General features: G+C 45.6%; 1 protein-coding gene across 3 annotated transcripts in view; it reads left to right on the forward strand.

Annotated features, from left to right (window-relative positions):
• Positions 1 to 20,314, forward strand: part of syne2b (spectrin repeat containing, nuclear envelope 2b) — a 159,734-nt gene that overhangs the window by 67,290 nt on the left and 72,130 nt on the right. For 2 of the 3 annotated variants that reach the window (XM_080011861.1, XM_080011862.1), the window contains 10 exons: positions 73 to 4,611; positions 7,422 to 7,682; positions 13,737 to 13,892; positions 14,104 to 14,345; positions 15,007 to 17,074; positions 17,382 to 17,716; positions 17,833 to 17,977; positions 18,354 to 18,554; positions 18,846 to 19,105; positions 19,854 to 20,013. In XM_080011861.1, the coding sequence (XP_079867987.1) occupies positions 73 to 4,611; positions 7,422 to 7,682; positions 13,737 to 13,892; positions 14,104 to 14,345; positions 15,007 to 17,074; positions 17,382 to 17,716; positions 17,833 to 17,977; positions 18,354 to 18,554; positions 18,846 to 19,105; positions 19,854 to 20,013 (8,367 nt within the window). The remainder of the gene's footprint in view (positions 1 to 72; positions 4,612 to 7,421; positions 7,683 to 13,736; positions 13,893 to 14,103; positions 14,346 to 15,006; positions 17,075 to 17,381; positions 17,717 to 17,832; positions 17,978 to 18,353; positions 18,555 to 18,845; positions 19,106 to 19,853; positions 20,014 to 20,314) is intronic. The other variant, XM_080011863.1, reaches the window with a different exon arrangement.

Consider the following 20,314-nt stretch of genomic DNA (forward strand, 5'->3'; position numbering starts at 1 on the left):
ATATTTATGGCATTGCGCTACGTTTCACTTTTGTGCCAATTTGCGTTTGTTACTTTCACGCTTTGACTCCAGGGGCTTTATGATCAGAATAAAAAGAAGCTTCACGCCCTTCAACCCTCTGAGGTACGTCCAGTTGAGACGGAAGATACAGGGACACCATTACTGGCGCTACCGCAAAAACACAAATCCTCACCTGAGACAAAAAGGGCCCCTGAGGAAAAGGCCCCCAAAGAGGATGAACCCCAGCAACACACCCCTATCACAGAGACATCCATAACTACTTCACATGAGGTTACATTGACAGCAGAAACCATGCACCCTAAAGATGAAACTTTGCTGCCTGCAGTTGGATCACTTCAAACTAAAATTACTGCTGGGGAGAAAACCACACCCGAGCCAACCAACAAAAAGCCTGAGAGACAGAAATATCTTCAGGAATCATCAGTTCCCAGTTGCACGACTACTGTCGAAACTGCACTGACCACAAGAGCAGCATTGAGCCCTGACACCGCAACAGAGGAGATGACTGATGCTGCCATTGGGAGGCCTATATTTCCCAAGGATACCTTAAACAGTGCGACGTGTGAGATCATTGCTGAGGTTCTCGCACAGGACCAGACCAAATTGGCTGCTGTGCAACCGAAAATGACGTATGCACCCGTGGAACTTCCACAGAACAAGGAGGCACAGAAGTCTCCCACTAGTCCACATTTAGCCTTGGATCAGAATTCTGCAGCTGTTGGCAAAGAAGAAAAGCCTGCACCATGCAGAAAAAAGTCAAAAGATCTAAATCTCACTGTTAAATCTTCCAACACAGATCCTGCACGGATAAAGAAAGAGCATGAAATTCCGAAACCTGTCATAGCTCTAGACCAAACAGAAACGACTCTTGTGAAAGAACCACAGCTTGAAAGTCTGAGAAAGTCGAGAACGAGTCTTGAAGATCCCACAGCTTTGAAGTCTGCTTCCGGTGTTACTGTAACTGTTGATGTAAAGCCAAAACACGATCAGGAAGAACTTGAAACGATGACGTCTTCCAGTCTTCCAGAATCAGTTGTTGGACAGGCAGAAAACGCCCCTGTTGGAAAGCAGAGCATGCTTGTACCTACTAGGAGAAAGTCAAAGCCTGTAGGCTCCTCCATGAAATCTGCTGTTGCAGGTTTTGTACAGACAATGGAAGAACCTGTGGGTGTTCAGTCATCCAAGAGTCTAGCATCTGGAACAGAAACAGCTGAAGGGGAACAAACTAAGCCTTCGCCACCCACAAGAAAGTCCAAGAGTCCCAAACTTGCCAGGTCTTCAGACCCAGCGATGACTGGCAATATAACCATGGATCTGAATACCATAGAAACTGAGCAAGACCCTGTGAGAGCAGAGTCTTCATTTATCGCAGAGTCGGAAACAGGGAAGACCGTTGGGGATCAGGCTATTGTGAAAGAAACCCAGCTTGTGCCGACTAGGAGAAGCTCTACAAAAAGTATGGAAGTTCCCACCGCTGCAGAATCTATCACTGGTGTCGCTGTTCTAGCTGATGTGAAGCCTGAACAATTCCTCACCGATTCTGGAAGTATGAAGTCTTCTATTGCTCCTGACTCTATCACTGGACCAGAAGAAACGCAAGCCAAGCTTGTACCAACAAGACGGAAGTCAAAGAGTCTAGAAGTTTCTGTAATGTCCATGCCAGTTGTTTTGCCAAGTAAAACTACTAGTGTAAAGCCTGAAATGGAGCCTGAAGAATCAAAAAATGCTGAATTTGGTTCTCAGGGATCCGTCATTGGACAGACTGAGACTGTTGCTCCAGTGCAGACCAAGCATGCACCGAGCAGGAGAAAGTCTAAGAATGCAGTATCTTCACTTAAACCTGATGAAATTAAATCTACACAGACCAAGGATGAGCTTGAGTGTCTTCCGTCTTCTGAAAGTCCAGCCGTAGATACAGCTGGTGTGCAGCAAGAAAAGCCTTCGCCACCTCAGAGAAAGTTAAAAAGTGCTGAATTTGCCAAGAACTCAGAATCAGCAACTACTGGTACTGTTATCTTAGGTGTTAAGTTTGAACAACCACAGAAAGAGCAAAATAATGTGCAGCCATCCATTAAATCTGAGTCTGCAAATGGACAGACTGAAGCTGCTGGTGTTGAAGAGCATGTGCTTGTGCATTCAGATGAGACAGAGTCTTTAGAGCAATCTGTGAAATCTGATGCACCGTCTGAAAAGACTAAGGTAAAGCCTGAGACTCCAAAGTATTACATTCCTCAAGCTCAGAATGAAACTACTCTTATGAAAGACACACATACTGTACCATTTAGAAGAAAGTCTAAAAAGAGTCCTGATGTTCCCATGACTTCAGAGCCAGAAATGGTGGGAACTGCTGTAGTGGAACAAATCAAGCTTGCACCAAACAGAAGTAAGTCAAAGACTGCAGCGTCTTCCATGGAACCTGCAGATGCAAAAGCTGAACTTGGCACAGAACCTGCCATAGAAACAGTTGTTTTGGAGCAAACTAAGCCTTCACCACCTAGGAGGAAGCCCAAGTGTCCAGATCTTGTTAAGACATCAGATCCAGCAAATACTGGTACTCTATCCTTAAATGTCAAGCTTGAACAAACTCAGAAAGAGCGTGACAGTCAGGAGTCATCCATTGAATGTGAGTCATGTCCAGAGTTGTATGTGAATTCAAAAAACATAGAGTCTAAGAACACCAAGGAGGAACCTGACATTCTGAAAGCTTCTATAACTCCAGAACAGATTGAAACTTCTGGTGTGAAAGAAATGCAGCTGGTACCAGACACCGAAAAGACTATAAAGACAACAGAAGTTTCTACAACTTCAGAGCCAGTTGCTTACAAGGTTAAAACTACAGGTGTGGTGCCTGAAGACACCAACATAGAAGCTGATGTAGATCCTGTTCAGACCAAGGCAGTGTCTGTGTCGCCCTCTTCTGACACTCCTGAAACTGTAGTTATGCCAGAAGAAGTTCAGATATCTGAAGGTATAACGTTGTCTGTGACCCAAGAGATATTCACAGGGCAAACTAAAACAGCTGATACGGAAAAATCTGTTGTGGAGTCTTTGGTCTCCAGTCAAAAGACAGAGAATCCTGAACTTTCTACACCATCAAAGAGACCAGTCAAAAGGGTTACTATAGATGAACAAACAAAGAAGGACCCTATTAATCTTGAGTCTGTGATCACTCTAGAGTCAGTTGCAGGTCAGATCACAAATACTGTGATAGAGCAGAGTATCCTGGCCTATTTAACTTCCCAGGAACATACAGAAGCTACTGGGGAAGAAACTCACCTCACATCAACCAGTGGAAAGTCACCAGTAGATGCTATTTATTTTGGACCTCAACATCCTCGCAGTGAGCCTGTCACGAAAGAGACCGAAATTGCTTTCTCAGAACAAACTTTGATTGACTCAACAATTGAAAAATCAAATGGACCAGAACTTCTAATGACTACCAAAACCCAAGATTACTGTGATAATGCAAATGTCCTACCCAAAGATGAAACTGGTAAGAAGGCGCAGACAATTGTAGAGGATAAAATAAGTAGAGATTCTGTGCAGAGCAGCATACAAGGTGAGCTCATTGATCCGGCAAAACACAATACTTCTGACAACACAGTTTCCGAACAGGTTACTCCACCTAGCACCTCAGATGTTACCGTCCATGAGAAAGTGGATACTGCCCATGATGAAGTGAAGCAGCTGGCAGAGAAACTGGTTTTGGTTATTCTGGACACTTCTGTTGCTTTCATACAGACAGCAGACATTCACCCACAGACAGGGTCTGAGACAGAAGAAATCGTGTCCGCCCGAACAATAGGGCTTGATTGCACACTGACCAAGCCATCAGATGAATCGGTTGCATCTGAATTCCCCCACCTTATTCCTGATCTTTTAGAGTCTGTCAAACAACAGGGTCCAATGGATCCGTCTCAGTCTCTACTGTCTGAGGTACCACAACCAGCTGTTCCCCAGCATGAGCGAACAGAGCACACTACAGAACCTCATAGTGGAGATTACATAGACAAGCTTTGGAAAGACACTCCTGAGTCTAAAACATGTTATTTGGTACTGGATCTACCTGAGGTGGGCACCCAAAAAAGACCTGAAGAGAGGCTTGATCAAATCCTTTCAAAAAAGCCTGTAGATCTACCACAGCAGGGACATGTCACTCAATGTGTCTCTGCTCAGACAATCCCAACAATCTGTACAGTAGCTAAAATCACACCGCAGGACACGTCAAAGGAAGACTGGACAGAACAAGACAAGGATTACATATCTCAATGTCCGACTGAACCAACTTTAAGAAGGGAGTACACCCACACAATGAATGAAATTAATGTTGTCCAACCAAACACACATACTGGCGGGGCTGAAGGGAAGGTAATCGTTTCTAAAGACTTGACTGGATCCAGTGCAGTTCCTGGCACACAAGCAGAGACACAGAGGACAGACAAACACAGAGAAGATGACAAAGAGATGCGGAAGAACAAGGAAGGCAATAAGGGGGTGGTTAGGAAAAAAGCGAAAACAGTTCATTTCCTTATGGCTGAAGACGCAGCCCCGCGCCCTATTGCTGCGGAAACAACTGCTGTACTACTTCAGGTGAGATGGTGGTCATAATTAGTAATTAATATCCAGAACACATTTGCTAACCAAAACAACTGCATGTAGTGATTGAAATAACCAATTGTAATCATGGTATAAATGGTACTTTTACGCTGCTAATGCTTTAGTAGGGATATTAGGTTGATGTTGATCGATGACATTTTTACCCAAATGTGTCTACATGTTCTGACCTGACCAGTAATCCAAAATCAAAGTTCCCTCAAGAAATCTTGGAGAAATCTCTCCTGAGTTTGGAAAGGCTATAAATGACAAAAAGGGATTGTATGTGCTGTCATCGGTGCTCCCTAAAATGTAGGAGTCATAAATGTCTATACCCTTGACATTTAAGATATATAAGGTATTTTAAATTATTCATTTTTTTTCCAAGGTTAAAACACATTTCTCTGGAATACTATATGCCCCGCCAGTGACAAAGCGTCCGAGCTCACATTGCTACTCCATCTTGTGTAGTATACAGATTACAATCCTTTTCAAAGCCCAGCAGTGAGAAAGGAAGAAAGAGTCTTTATTAGTCACACAACACACCACACTACAACACATGCTTGCACACACACACACACACACACACACACACACATGCTTTTGATGGTGGCCGGTGAAATGGCTCCTCTGCTTTTGACCCATCCTGGCTTGTCCTTCCTCCGGGGGCACAGCCAGGAGCAGTGGGCAGCGTACGTGGACGCACCCGGGGACCAGGTGATAAATGTCCATCGCTGGTCAGACCATGATGGGTGCATGTTTTTGAGGGGGGTCCTTACTGACGGGAGGTGGAGGAAACCCCATGTGAGCACGGGGAGAACATGCAAACTCCACACAGAAAGGCTCCTGTTTGGGAGATAACCCACCGGAGCACGGTGCCAACAGCGCCCCAGGCGGGAATCAAACCCAGGACCTTCTTGCTGTGAGGCAGAAGTGCAATGCACTGCGCCACCGTGCCACAGTAATAAAGGGCTGGGTAAATAAGGACTGGGTTCAGATATCTGAAACATGAAAGAATATACACAAATATACATAGGAAAGGAATATACATAAAACTGCGCCTAAGTAGTTTATTCAAACTAGAAAAAACACAAGAATATCCTGTGTTATTTACCAACAGTTTGACCCATAAACATAAAACCATTACAATAAACATTGTCAGAAATGATCTGTTAATATGAACATTTGTAATCTAGATATTTAGATCAATATAGATTGATGGTGATGGAGAAACAAAATAAATAACCCATTATCCCCTCTTAAGAGCTTTCTACATTATACACAAATTGGATAAACTAGATCGAAACTATTTTGCTCAGTTTGCTGCACCTTGGAGGGCCGCAGGGGTGGAAATTATGGGGGGGCTGGACCCCCCTTCCTGGGAAAAACATAGTTGACCCCCTCAATATATCATATTTCAGTATGTATAGCATATCTTCAGTTGTAAACATAACTATATCATTTTAAATAATCGCAGCTCTGTGCATCAGCGATGGGGCGTCCGTGAACAGTGCACCAAAATGGTGTCTTTTTATGTTGAGGGAGGTTATTTTATTTCAATGGGTTTCCTTAGGGAACGAAACAAGCACCGTGCGTGATGGGGACACATTCTACGTCACTCTTTTAACGCCCCCACCCCCTCGCTCTGCCGTGTCCCCTCCAACTTCTCAAACCAAAGTTACGCCCTTGGAGGCATGTTCCGTTTACTTGTAGACAAAGAAAAATCTGTCAATGAGATGCAATGTATTGTCAAAAGCGAAGGAGGGGAACGAGAGCGAGGAAAAGGAGAAAGACAGGTGTAGACATTGTGCTAAAAAGGTGAAGGAGGAAGACAAAGGAGCATCCTGAGGGGAGAGAATACACTTTCACCTGCTTCAGGGAAGTAAAGCATAGCCTGCATTCTTATCTAAACACTATTGTCATTCTTGATCTGTGGCAGTCGAGTAAAAAAAATAATAATTTAACGGCTTATTACTGAAATTGTACCTATCACAAGTCAAACTACTGGTGTGAAAAAGTACTTCAATAAAAGAAGAACCTTTTCTTAAAAGCTGCTCACTATTAGTTCCTTTTTTAACCATAGACGTTTAATGCATTATGAACAGAAGCATTCAATCAAGGGGAGATCCACGTCTCAAATATATTTCCACTTATTTCTCCAAAGTTAAATATACATTTTTCTAATAAAAATACAGATTTAAAGATGCAGGTAGAGATAAAGCGGTAGGGAAAATTATTGGGATCAGCTGATCGACACCCATTACCTCATTGGACGCACAAAAAAAAAACTTCAGATAAGAGGTTTGGATGAAATTCTACTCAGGAGCGATTGATGGTGGTTAACGTAGCAAAGTAGAATACATAGTGATATGGATATTTGAGAAAGAGTGAATTGACAGACTCGCACCCCTGCTACCTTTAGTATGGCTGCTGTAGCTGTTTAAGTCACTTTTACAGCCTTCCCCTGCAGAGGCTGTACAGAAAACACTCTGTCCCTGTTTCCAGCTGGCACACTTGTAGGCATTTTATTTTATTAGTAGGATAAACAGAACAGGCAGCACATTCTTGAGGGCTCTGTGCCTGTGCTAGTACACATTTCATGCCCTCTGGCTGGGAAGATTAGCCAGCTTGATCATTATGTCACTCTCAGAGAGAAAGACTCGCCTCTGTCTTCACTTCCAGTTGAGGTGAATCCCAGAGCAGATGACTTGCTTAAAATAAGTTTCGGCAAACACAGAGGGAGGCTTTGTGCTAGAAATCGCCATGACTTTTGTGTGAATGGGACGTCTGTTCTCTGTTCATAACAGCAACAGGTTGAAAGCATGGACAACAGGCCACCAATGCTGGCGGACACGGCCTGTGCTGTGAAAGCTTTAACTGACGGTCCGTCTGAGGAGAAAGCTGTGGTGGATACGACGGCTGTAAAGGACAGCCAGGTGGAGTTGCCGGCCGATGTGGTGAAGACCGAAAAACCAGAACTGGAAGAACCAGAGGGAGGCACCATAATGGACATCTTCTCAGAGATCCAGGCTCTGGTGGGGACTGGACCGAATAGTGTTCTCCTTACGGTAGGACTAGTATACATTGAAAATTGTTTTGATGAAAAGTACAACAAAAAAAGTCTGGTATATCTTTGTTGGAAATATTATTTTTAAAATGAGAAGGGGGTTCCGAAACTTTTTCATCTCAGGACCACAGGCTGGATCGATCCTGATGACATGTGGCTTAAAATTGTCAACCAGCATTTTTACATTTTGTTTTATTTATTTTCGTGAGTTTCCTACTTATATGAAACGAAAAACACAATTAAGTGACCGTCCTGCTTGTCCTGCTTCAGCACCCATTACGCACAGAGCTGTCCAGCTCCATCCCCTTACACACCTTGTCTCCTTATGTGCGGGCGGTGTTCCAATTCATTCTTAACTGACCTCTGGAGGCAGAGTTTCACACTGGATATATTCACCTTGCGCATGCGCAGTCGAGGATTGTAAATCAACAAAGTGACATGTGACCCCCAGTGCCCATGTGTCACCCCTATATTATCACATGGGACTGTGGGCTCTGTTCCTTCATATCTTCTTGTATAGCAGGAAGAAACGCAGGTCGAAGAAAGAAGAAAACTTTCTCTCATTCCATGAGGAGCTTAGGGTCCAAAACTAGGGATGAACAGCTCCCGGAGCGTGGGGTCTCGTCTGTGATCCCTCGTCAGTAAACCGCCTAAAGCTAACGCCACAGCTAACCCCCAGCTAACTAGGCTGAACCATACAGTTTGACGCCAAGTACAGTTACACCATGCAACACCACAGGGGAACCGGCTTCATTATCCCTAGTTTTTGTGTGTGGTTCAAGTGAAGGGACCCGTGTCGGTTTTCCTTGTCACATTGGGGGAACACAACAGTGGAGTGGAGAACTGAGCCCCTGGATGTGGTTGTGGCCTTGCTGGTGGTTGCTGCTATACCAACACAGTCTCTGGCGTGCCAGGAGGGGATTCAAGGTAGTGGTGTCCATTGCTGCTTCCGGCAAACTGTTTTCTGAGAGTGATCAGGGGGGCCTAAAGTCAGTGTTGGCACATCTCAGCATTAGCACGTCTAGGGCTGGACGGAGCCCCGGTCGTATCAGCCCCCACCGCTGTGTTCTTCAGGTAGTCTTCCCTTCCAGACTGCATTGGGGAGCTACAAAGGTGTTGGGGCGGATCCCAGGTAATTTTCCCGCCATTCTCGTGGTAGCAAGGCCTTGGTGGAAATGCAGGATGCCACTACTTAAGGGCTTGAGCAGATGCCAGCGGGAGAGCCAACCATAGCCTTGCTTATTGTCTCCCCTGACGTGGCATCGAGTCCTAACGCCTGTTCGCCTGCACCTTATCACCCGGTCATATGACACAGCTGCCCGCATGGGCCACATGGGGAACTCCCTGTCTCACCTCATGCTTACATTGTCCCAGACTCTACAAATATCATATGAGGATGCCTAGGCACTGAGCCTCAGTGACACATCACTGCAGGCCTTTGCGTTCACGTTGAGGGACCTTGGAAGGCTCATGTCTACGCTAACCCTGAATCGCACACAGGTCTGGCTTGCTAAGTCCCTCTCTTGGAAGAATGTAAGAGAATATTCTGCACCCTTCCAGTGGTCCTAGGGCAGCTGTTTGGCAAGGCAATACAGCAGGCTCTGGAACTTATAGTTCAGGTGAGCCAGACCAGCCATCAGTTTTTGGGCTTGAGAGGCGAACTGAGGCCTGCTGCTAGACAACAGAGAACCACCAGGGGACGTGACCCCACCCACCCCCAGCCATCAGTACACCCTGGTGGCCACCAAGGGGTCCAACCAGGGGCCCGTCCGAGCGGCCTGACCAGTGTTGTTATGCCCGAGGGCGCCAGTTCTTTCAGCCACCTAGGAGCCAGGGAACTGGTCATCGATCCCCCAGAGCTGCCCCTAGAGGCCAAGGGTAGAGGCCTCAGGGCCCGGGCTGACCGTCAGAAAATGATCGTAGTATCACCTCTATTGCTGAAGGAATTATACATCAGACCTTTGGGTGAGACCATGTTCAAAGGGTACACCCTCGAGTTCTGACGTTGGCCCCTAGTCTTCAATGAGGTCAAAATGGCTGCACTCAGAGATCCCAGAAGCTCACCAGCCCCTGTGTTTTTGGCTCTCAAATGCTTCCTTCCATGTCTGGAGGGCAGGCATGTCTTAGTCCGAACAGACAATACCTCTGCAGCATTCCGGATAAACCACCAGGGTGGTACAAGATCCGAAAACTCTCTAGGGTCCAGACCATACCATTTGAAATCTAAATGATCCAATTTCTTTAGCAAGGGTGTGGGCCTGAACTTTCACTGTGGAGTCATTAGCCTTTTCCCTGACTTCTAACAAAGCATCTCTCGCCTTGTCCTTTTACCTTGCTTGGTACCGTAAAGGTTGAATACTATTAACCCGGCTACTATTAACTCCCACTGCGTCTCACTCCAGGACTTGAGTGTGATGTCCTACTCAAGATGCCTACCTTTGAGGAGAACCTGAGAGGAGTCCATAAAGGTTTTCCACATTTCCTAAAGAAACAAGTGGCATCCATGGACACTTTAGCAGCATCTGAAGCCATTCAATTTAAAGTATGTGCTCCACAAGGCACATACAAAACACATTTATCTTTCACGAACAGCCCAGCCTGCACACCTTTATTTTTGTCCTTCATGTTTGCACCGTTGTCCTAAGATTCTCCCCTACGATCCTGGAAAAGGATGTTCACTTCTTCAACCCTGTTCGGAGTTAGTGTGGACGAGCCTATACCAGTAGATTCAGGAGCTATGAGAAATCCCAAGAGGTGTGCGTGTATCACTGTTGTTTTGCCAAGACTTACAGTGCATACGATAACAGACATCCGTTCTCGGTGACTAACATCTGGGGTCTAATCCAATATTATGGCATAACATTTGGAATCTATGATTTCTGCCACCATTTTGTCCAGTATTTTGTCACTGACACAACTTGTCAAGTATGTGATAGGCTGGGCTCTAACGTTGATTCGTCAGATGTGATCTCTCAAAACAGGATCACACTTAACGATCAGTTCCACTTCTTTCAGAAAGTTCCCATTGTTGTCCTGATGTAATGTATCAACAGATCCCCTGAGTGCCAGATTCCTTTCTGCCAAGGACCGAATAATACTATTTAAGCTTGTGAGAACATCTCTCCGGCGATGCAAAATCCTTCCATTTCACCATGTTGTTGCAATGATCAGGGCTATTATCATGCTGTTTCATTAGTGCACCTAACTGACCCAATCCCGCTGTCCCTCTGTTACCAGTTTTGTGGACTTTCTGGAGAACAATTTCCAGTAGAAGCAGTTGACTACATTATTTCTTTTTGAATAAGTGAGCCAGTGCCGCTTGATTTTCCCCCATTAATTAATTGTCTGTAGGTGTAGTGGTAGTAAGCTTCTGCCATCATGTTTTAAGGGAACGTGAAGTTTTCTTTTATAGACAGTGCCCCTCTGCTTACTAGATCAGTCCTTCCTGAGTCAGACAGGAAGAGATGACCACTCAGCTGGGTCAATTGGAGGAGCTGCCGATCCATGGTGTAGGTTGGAAGCTGCTGAGGGGGTAGATATGACATCGATGGCCAAAAAAGTAGAAGGACCTATGGGGAAATGAAATTAATAATTATAATGAGAGATATTTATCCCAGGCTATTCTACAGAAAATTGAGCAAATACAAAGGCTGCTTTGCTGTTTACTGAACAGCCACATCAGCTGAGGTTGGACCACAAGCTGGACAGTAGCGTCAGAGGATGCAGGTGCAGGAAAGGGTTCATCGAGAAGGATGGACTTAAGATGAAAAAAGCTAGCCATGTTAAATCTAATATTAAAAGGTAATGTAACTGCCTGTCGACAACAAAGATATCTGACAAATGGCATTGTTTACCCATATACCGTAAATATATTGATCTGGGAAAATGACCCTTTGTTGAAAACTCAGCTGCTGTATGATCATCAATAGAGGAGGTGGATGCAGAGCTGAATGTACAGTGGCAAGACCATCACTGACACTGGCACTTGGGGAAGTATCAAGGCCAGGTGGCATTGGCTGTGCTCCAACTCCAGAAATACTTAAAGGTAGTGTGTAGAATGTAGTGGCATGTAGTGGTGAGGTTGCTGACCAATTGAATACCCCCCCCCCCCCCCACCCTCCACCTCCACTCCCTTTCCAATGATGTAGGAGAAGCTACGGTGGCCTTCAGGTGCCGCGAAAGAAAACACAAAACGGTGTAGATGAAAGGGGCTCTTTCTAAGGTGATGAAAACACAACGGTTCTTATTTTCATGGGATTATACACAAATTAAAACATATTATGAATATTATATTCCATTTCTACCAAGTCTGTTCCTTAAATTCTACACACTGCGCCTTTAAACAGCGCTCCTGGGGAAGTTCCATATAGTATGAGTACATAGTTGATGGAACAGAATGGGTTTATTTTACCAGTATAAATTATACTCAGCAGCAAGCAATTTGTACACATTAAACAACAACTCTTAATCTATTACTAGCTAATTAAGGCACAATGATATTTGAATATAATAGCAAAGACCCTAAAATGATAATGTAAATAATGTAAGGCTGTTATCAGTACCAAGTTTATGGAATAAAAGCTTATTTGTTTTTATACCCAGCAACAATTTATTTTTACACAGAAGAAAAAAGGTTTTAATCTATAACTGGGAAAGCTTATTTTGTGACACATCTACTGTAGCCAGTGGAATGTTTATGGTAAAATAGTGTCTATAGTCATGCAAACATAGGCGCAGATTTTATGGGCACGTGGGGGATACGTCCTCCTAAATATTTAATACACATGAAATACAAACATGAAAGAAGCAAATGACTTTTATTTTTTCTGAAATACATTTTCACCGTCAATTGATGCAGAAAAGGCACAAATTCTTGCATAAAAACGAACCAGAATGCAGGAATTGAAGTGTTTCACCATAAAAAATTTCCTGTGGGAGACCCCTGGACCCCTCCACTTAATGTATCCTCCCCCAATCTTCAAACGAGACCTAGGCCACACTGCAAACAGATTTTTATCTTGTTGTTCATCTTCTGATTTCCTGTTTTCCGTTGACGCAGAGAGGACTGTAACGTAACATGTTGCATCAGCCCCATCACATCACATCACATCACATCACATCACATCACATCACACCAGCTCTGACAAAGGCAGCAGGAATTGATGAAACCAGTGATATTAACATTATATTACATTTTTGTATGATTACCATTAACATAATATAATATATCAAAAATAAATCTAAAAGAAAAATATATATATTTCAAGCGCTCTTGGGGGCCCCTCTGGTGGCCATCGGGGCCCTAAGCAGCTGCTTAGTCTGCTTATGCGTCAGGCTGGCCTTGGGTGCCGTACTAATTGGTCAATTGAGTCCCATTGCTCAACACTTCTCCACACAAAACACGTTGTTTTCTCCTCATTATCTAGCATGGCTGGAATATAGAGGATGAATGTAATATTTGCCACCGGTGATGGAATGTTGGTGGGAGACTGACAGCACTCACACACTATGCAGCGAGATGCAGAGGGATCTCGAAGAAATGTCAAAGAACACCGGCTGCATATTTCCTTAGTTTAGCTGTGTTCGACCAACAATCAAACCCCATTGCAACTTCATCTGAATGACTGAATTGAGAGATGGTGCTACGTCAATCAAAGAAAACAACTGTTTTCAACACTGTTTTAAAAGGGACCTGGCACAATTTTCTAACAACTGGGTGCATTTCGACCCAACGTGCGTTAAGGACCCGCCCATAGTTTAAGAAACCCCGTCATAGAGAATTAGGGTGTTGAGAAACATTTTACCATGTAAAATTGTCAGTTTAAAGCCCATCTTTTATTTTTTGTGCCACCTTCTGCCCACTCATTTTGTTACAGAAAGAAGGTAGAAATTAAGGAAGAAGCCATTGTGAAAACCACTGCCCTTTGCAATTTATAGTGTGTATAGTGTGTATAGTGTGTATAGTGTATAGTGTGTTGTCCACAGCTGCCTGTTGGGTCACAACTCCAAAATGTTTCAGGCAACGACTATGGTCTTTTTCTTTCCCACTTTAAAGGGTAAACCACAAGAGGACCCCGCAGGGGCTCTGAACACTTCAATCAGAGACCTGGAGATGCGTCTTGGCAGGCTGCTGGCAAAGGTTCTGGCCTGCAAGAACCGACCCGCTGAGCTGAACTTAAATGCGATGGTTCGGCAGGTGGAGGAGGCTGAGGTGAGACCCTTTACCAAATGTTAGGCAACAGGACAGAAAAATGTTTTAAAGGGGGGTCGGAGGACACCCAGGAGTCATCCAAGAGGTGAGGAATGAGAATGTCTGCATCATGAAATACCAGTTTAAACAATAACTTTTCTTCAGTTCATACATCAAGCAGCTCTTTGTAGTACCACCACATTTGACAGCAACTTCCCTGCTTTGGCTCTAGGAGTGCCAGCATGCTGCCCAGACACAGCTATCCCAGTTCTCCGAGCTCGGCATGGGGAACGCTGAGGAGGCAGACGCCATGGAGCATCTGGAGGCCCAATGGAGCTCTGCGGTGTGGGACTCCACCGCTCTGGTCCAGGGTAAAGAGGCACAGCTGCAGCTGGTGACTGAGTACGGCAGACAGGCGGAGGCAGCTGAGATCTCCATGGAGAGACTCGCAACGGAGCTGGAGTCCGGTACACTGTGAGTTAGAATGACATCTAGAATGTTCAAACATCTTTACTGGTAATCTTGAAAAAATGAATGAATGAGAAATCAATGAGAGTAATTGGATAATATCGATAGAATAATTACTAAGCAAGAATACGGTTGGGTATTTTAACATTATAGCAATATTAACAAAATGCATTTGACAGAATAAGATTAGATCACCAACCAGCTGGACCCAACCTTTCCCATTTTGCCATGGGCACATTACACAACTTTCAAGGTGGTCAGATCACTGTTCACACTACATAACGTTCTGTCCTCGTGTTCTGGAATCACACATTACAAGATCTTGCACCAGGAGGAATCCAAGACGAGTCTGTCAGGTTTCCAAAGTACGTTTTGTCACGAAAACACACGGGAGAATTGAAACCGTGAATGACATGATACCTTGCCCTGGACAGGATTATTCATTTTTGACTATATTTTTGATCACTTAAAAAAAAAAACGAATAAAAGCAGAATTTAAATAAATGGCACATTATGGCAAAATTAGTTCCGTTCAATAAATGAACGAATGACATCTTGGCAACAATATAAAAAACGCCATGTGTGTCTTACAGACATCATATCCTCAAAAAGGAAATAACAATTGGAATATCTGACTGACTGAGTTCTCTCCTCGCCTTTCTCCCAGAGCCCCAGAAGGTGGGAGCTCTCAGGAGGCAGAGCGACTGCGCTCCTTCCTTAGAAGAATTGAGGAAAACCGGACAATCCTTGGGGAGCTGTTCCTGACTCACACCAAGCTCGGACCCCACCTGAGCCAGTCTGAGCGAGCCATTGCAGAGAGCCAGCAGAAGGCGCTGCAGGAGCAGTGCAGGCACCTGGAGAGGGTTGCAGAGAGGAGTCTGAACGCCGCTAATGCTCACAGCCACAATATAGGCAGCCTTTTGTCTGAGGTATCAAGTCTTCACGACCATCTGGAGACCATTGGCAGAAATTTTGATGCTCAGTCTCCCGTGGCAACAGGGTGGAACTACAGGACGGCCCAGGAAGTAATTTTGGCAAACACCGAGGTTGCCGCTGCCCACCGGAGATACCTCCAGCTCAGACAGGTGTCAGAGGCACTAGTGCAAAGCTCTTATTGGAAGAAGGACACAAAGGAAATAGAGCAAGGTCTCCAGAAGATAAAACAACAGTTGGACAATATGATGGAGACACTGTCTTCTCAAATGCCAATCAGCAGGAACCCCACCATGGAGAACATTGTGAAGGTGATTAGGGATGCACTCGCCTGGGCAAAGCAGACAGAGGTTCACATTGAAGGGAGGAAGAAGAGTGTTGCTCTCCTTCCCGAGGAGGTGCACCGGCAGATCAGAGACCTCAAGAAACTGCAGTCTGAGGTGATGGTGAAACAAGGCCAGCTGGAAACGCTCCGGGAAGAGGTGACGGAGCTGCTCCCACAGCTAGACCAGTTTGAGGAGGTGCCTGTGGTGCACTCTTCACTGGAAGCCCTCGAGAAACTCTCCAAGTCCACTGCTGAGAAGCTGGCTGTGGCCATCAGAGAGATGGAGTCAGGCCTGCAGACTAGAGAGAAAATGTCACAGCAGATTGCCGATGTGGACTCTTGGGTTGTCGCTCTCCTATACAGAAATGCTTCTGGAAGAGGAGAGGGCGAGATCATGATAGCTTCTGACATCAATCGACGGGCTCGTCAGATACAGGAGAACTTGGCGGAAGCGGAGAAGCAAGCTGCTGTCTGCGAGGCTCTTCTGATGGAGAGCAGAGACATTTCATCTGAACTCAGCATTGCAGAGAACTGCCTGCTGCAGGGCAAACTGACCAGTCTTCAGGAGGACATCAGAAACATCAGCAGTTGTGAGAAGGCCACCAAAAAGGAGCTGGAGGAACACACACAGATCCAAGAGTCATCCACGCAGAAGCTGACCAGCGTGGAGAAAAACCTCAGGCAAATGCTGGTAGACCTGAACCGACAGAGGTTCCCCATCACAAGAGAGTCCCTGCACGCCATCGAGCCCTTCAGACACATGATCGTGGAGCACAGGAGCCAGTTGGATCTTCTCCAGCCCCGAATCTCCCTGGAAAAGAGGCAAGAACTTCTGTGCGTCATTTGCGAGCTTCATAGGAAAATAGCCGCCCTGGGTCAGAAGGCCGGAGATCATGAGAGGTACCTCGACCTGAGACAGTGCGTCGAGGACCTCAAAGAGAACATGGATCAGCAGGTCCTTCAAACCAAAGACGAGAACAGAAGCGTGGAGGAGAGGTACAGAACTTGCCGGACTCTCCTCATTCAGCTCCCCCTGATAAAGGCACTCTGCGACGACGCTGTGAGCAAGCTCCAGAGCATCTCCTCCGACCTTTACCCCTCGCAACTGTCGGCAGAGCAGCAGAGGCTCCAGCAGAACACGCAGAGTCTAAACACCTGGGAGATGGCTGTCCACAACAACCTCAGTATCATAGAGAGGGACCTGCTGAAGGAAGTAGACCTGGATTCAGAAAGGAAATCCACGCTGGCGTTGGTCAGGGCGACTCGGCGAGAACTACAAGGTCCCTTCATGTTGGAGCCAAAGGAGGAAGCGCTTGACAAGAAGTACCGGAGCATTCTGTCTCTAAAGAAGGCTGTTGCTTCAAAACTGAGAGCGTATGAGCTCTTGGAGCAGAAGAAAGGCAACGGACAGGGACAAAAATCTCAGGATTTCATTGAGCTGAAGAACACTGTCCTGTGTGAATGTGACTCTCAGATGGCAAGTCGCATTGTTTTATTTTTAAATTTCTCTGCTTTTATATTGTTGCTAAAATGTTGCCAAAATGTGAGGTTAGTGTTTGAGCAATATATTCAATGGCAGAATATTTAGACAATATTAAAGGCAATTTATGAAACTGTTTTCATCTGTACAGCAGTTCAAAAGACCACAGAGTAGTTTAGATTGAAGTCAATTAATCGGGTGGAGTTAAGGTGCGATCAATAATTTGTTTTTATTATCCTCCCGTACAATGTTAAAAAACATTTTCCATTATGTTATAACTCTTGAATTTTTCTTTATTTTTTAGGAAAGCATCTCCAAAGCCAAGGTGTCTCTGCGGAATTACACCTGTGCCATTAGATCGGCACTGCAGTTCCTGCAAGACGCCGAAGCCTCCCTCCTGCCGGCTCAGGGTCCGGTGGTAGGGTGTGCCGAAAGGCTGGAGGAGACCCGCAATGTTCTGGACTCTCTGGAACAGCGGTTCCAGATCCATGTGGACCGGCTCCAGACTCAGATTCCACAGCACCCTCACCTCTGCCCCCAGGAAGTGGAGCAGCTCCAGCAGAGCATCCTGAGCCAGCTCCTGGTCAGGAGGTCTGCACTGGAGGCGCAGGCCAGAGTCAGCTTGGAGAGTCTCTGCAGGTACAAGACATTTCTAAAACCTGAAGTCATCAACCAAAACTAGGGGTGTAACCATACATCAATGCACAACATTGTGGAGTATGGATGTGAACAGATGTGGGTTTGTTGTCTTTCAGGTGTGTAGAACGCAGTGTGAAGTACAGGGAGTGTGAGGAGGACATCAATCGACGAGTTGGCCGTGTACAGGACGCTCTCTCATGGTGCATCTCCAACAAAGTCGCTTCTCTGACCGACTGTTGCAACCACGACGGTCAACTAAAGGTAAACAATGACTCATCAGCAGTGGCCACTCTTATCCAAAAACGTTCCGATCCAATCTCCTGGATTCATTTTGAGAACCTTTTCCTTAGAGCAGTGGTTCTCAAACTGTGGGATGCGTCCCACCCCAATGCACACGAGGAAGTTCTTCTCAGATTTTACCTTTTAAAGTTGAAACAAAAATGTACCTTGACATTGGCCGTGCAACACGCACTGCACTTGCCTTTTTTTGTTTCAGAGTTTGGAAAGGGAGATGCGATGAATTTGAAGGAATCTTATTTTGTGCCATGATGAGCTGTCGCTTATTACAGGAGTGTGTCCTAGGAAAACACAAAATAGCCTAAAAATCCACCAAACAAGGCTCGTCTTCCTTGTGTAGGCGCTGGCTGGGGAGTTGGAGGCCCTCCAGAAGCTCCTGGGAGGAATGGAGGAGTGGTGTCTGGACCTGAGCTGCCGTGGAGACAGGGAGGCCCGCGGTGCTGCCGTGCGGCGGCGGGCGTCCCAGCTGCAGCGCTGCGTAGCAGAGATGGCCTCTCGCTCGGCGCAGAGGATGGAGGAATGGACCCACATCACCAAGAGTGTGAGTATATCCACATATATCCACATGACTTCTGATTTGTTTTAATTATTTTGACGTAATGGGTATTTCATTTGACTGCACGTCATCAGCACCAGCCAGGTGAGTACACTGACCTGTTCTTGTTGGATCCTCACATTTGGTCTGTGGAAGTGCAGTAAAAACCACGACTCTCTGCTTTGTTGACCATAAAAAACACGACGCTTGCATTTGAGACAGAAGTGAGATCATGTCAATTGGGTTTAGAGTCTTTGGTGACACCGCCTCCCTATTCTTTCCGGTCCCGGATCTCAGGTGGAGAAGGCTTCCGTTCTCCTGGAGCAGGTGGAGGCTGAGCTTCCGAAAGGCCCCACTGAGAAGGCCTCATCTGAGGAGCTCCAGGACATGCTGCAGCTCTGGGATCAGTACCAGGACTGGCTGGACTGCGAGCAGCGGGCCCTGTCCGCTCTGGAGCTCCGCATCGCGCGGCTGCTGGGAGTCCCCGCCCACTTGGAACAGGCTCCTCCCACTCCGCTCTGCCAGCAGGTGCAGGCCATGCAGGGGAAATTCAACAGGTGAGACCTAGAATCACGCTGAATGTTTGAGGAGGTTGAAAAAGTTGCATCTTGCCCGTTGCCAGAAAGCATTACTAGGAACATTTGTTATAGAATTTGTTTATTTGGCCAAGTACATATTAGGAATTATTTTGTTCATGCGGTGTTAAAAACAGACACGCAGACAACCAGCATTAATACTCAACAAACTAAAAAAACTAAATATAAGAATATACAGAATGTGCTTCTTGCATTTTCCATTTGCATCATAAGGCTTGGGCAGCATGGCTGCTATCACTGAGTGAACACTTTCTGTACGGAATGAAGGAATAAACATGCATACAATAATGCATGCATAATAATATGTAGGGGGTGGTGGCTCAGGCGGTAGAGCTGGTGGTGTAGTGATCTAAAGGTTGCTGGTTGGATCCCAGGCTCCTCCTGCTAGCATGCTGTAGTGTCCTTGAGCAAGACAGTTAACCCCTCATTGCTCCTGATGGCTGCGTCCGTCGGTGTTTGAACAATTGTAAGTCGCTTTGGATAAAAGCGTCTGCTAAATGACGTAACGTAATAATAAAGAAAGAACACGTAACGCTGGATAAATTACAGGTCTAAATGATTTACATAACAATTACAATGCGTTGTTTCCGCAGAAAGGGCCTGGGATGTTCTTGTAGAGGGTATTAGGATAGAGATGATTGTATCTCTAACCTTATAGCTGAGCCATCCTGACTGACTTTGATGCTGCTGCTGGTCTGTTTGTCCCCAGTCTGAAGGAGAGGAGCAGGGGAGGCCGAGGTGCAGCCAGGACAGAGCTGCAGGAGAGGGACAAGGTTCAAGAGGAGCTCCAGGGAGTGCGAGCCTGGCTGGAAGCAGCCAACCGTCTGCTGACAGCATCAGAACATCTCCCCAGCACGCAGGAGCTCCAGGTGGGTCGCTGCTCGCTGTGCAACCAGCTCTGCAGAAACTTGAAGCACTGACGCTTTTTCCTTTTTTTTTTATTGCTTTTTCAAAGTCAGAATTTCAAAGTTTAATTTAAATTCAGGATGGTGTCGTACCCAATACAGGTATTAAATATATATTTATTTATTATATAATAAATATTTGTAAGGGGTGAGGTTCTCTTTGAGTGCATTATTTGAATGCTTAGAATGAAGGTGAATTTGCTTTACTTTAATTGCACCACGAAGCACTCAAAATAGAAGCTATGCCGGCCCCAAACTGAGGAAA

The sequence above is a fragment of the Zeus faber genome (assembly GCF_960531495.2).
Source record: "Zeus faber genome assembly, chromosome: 13".
In the NCBI taxonomy this organism is placed as follows: Eukaryota; Metazoa; Chordata; class Actinopteri; order Zeiformes; family Zeidae; genus Zeus; species Zeus faber.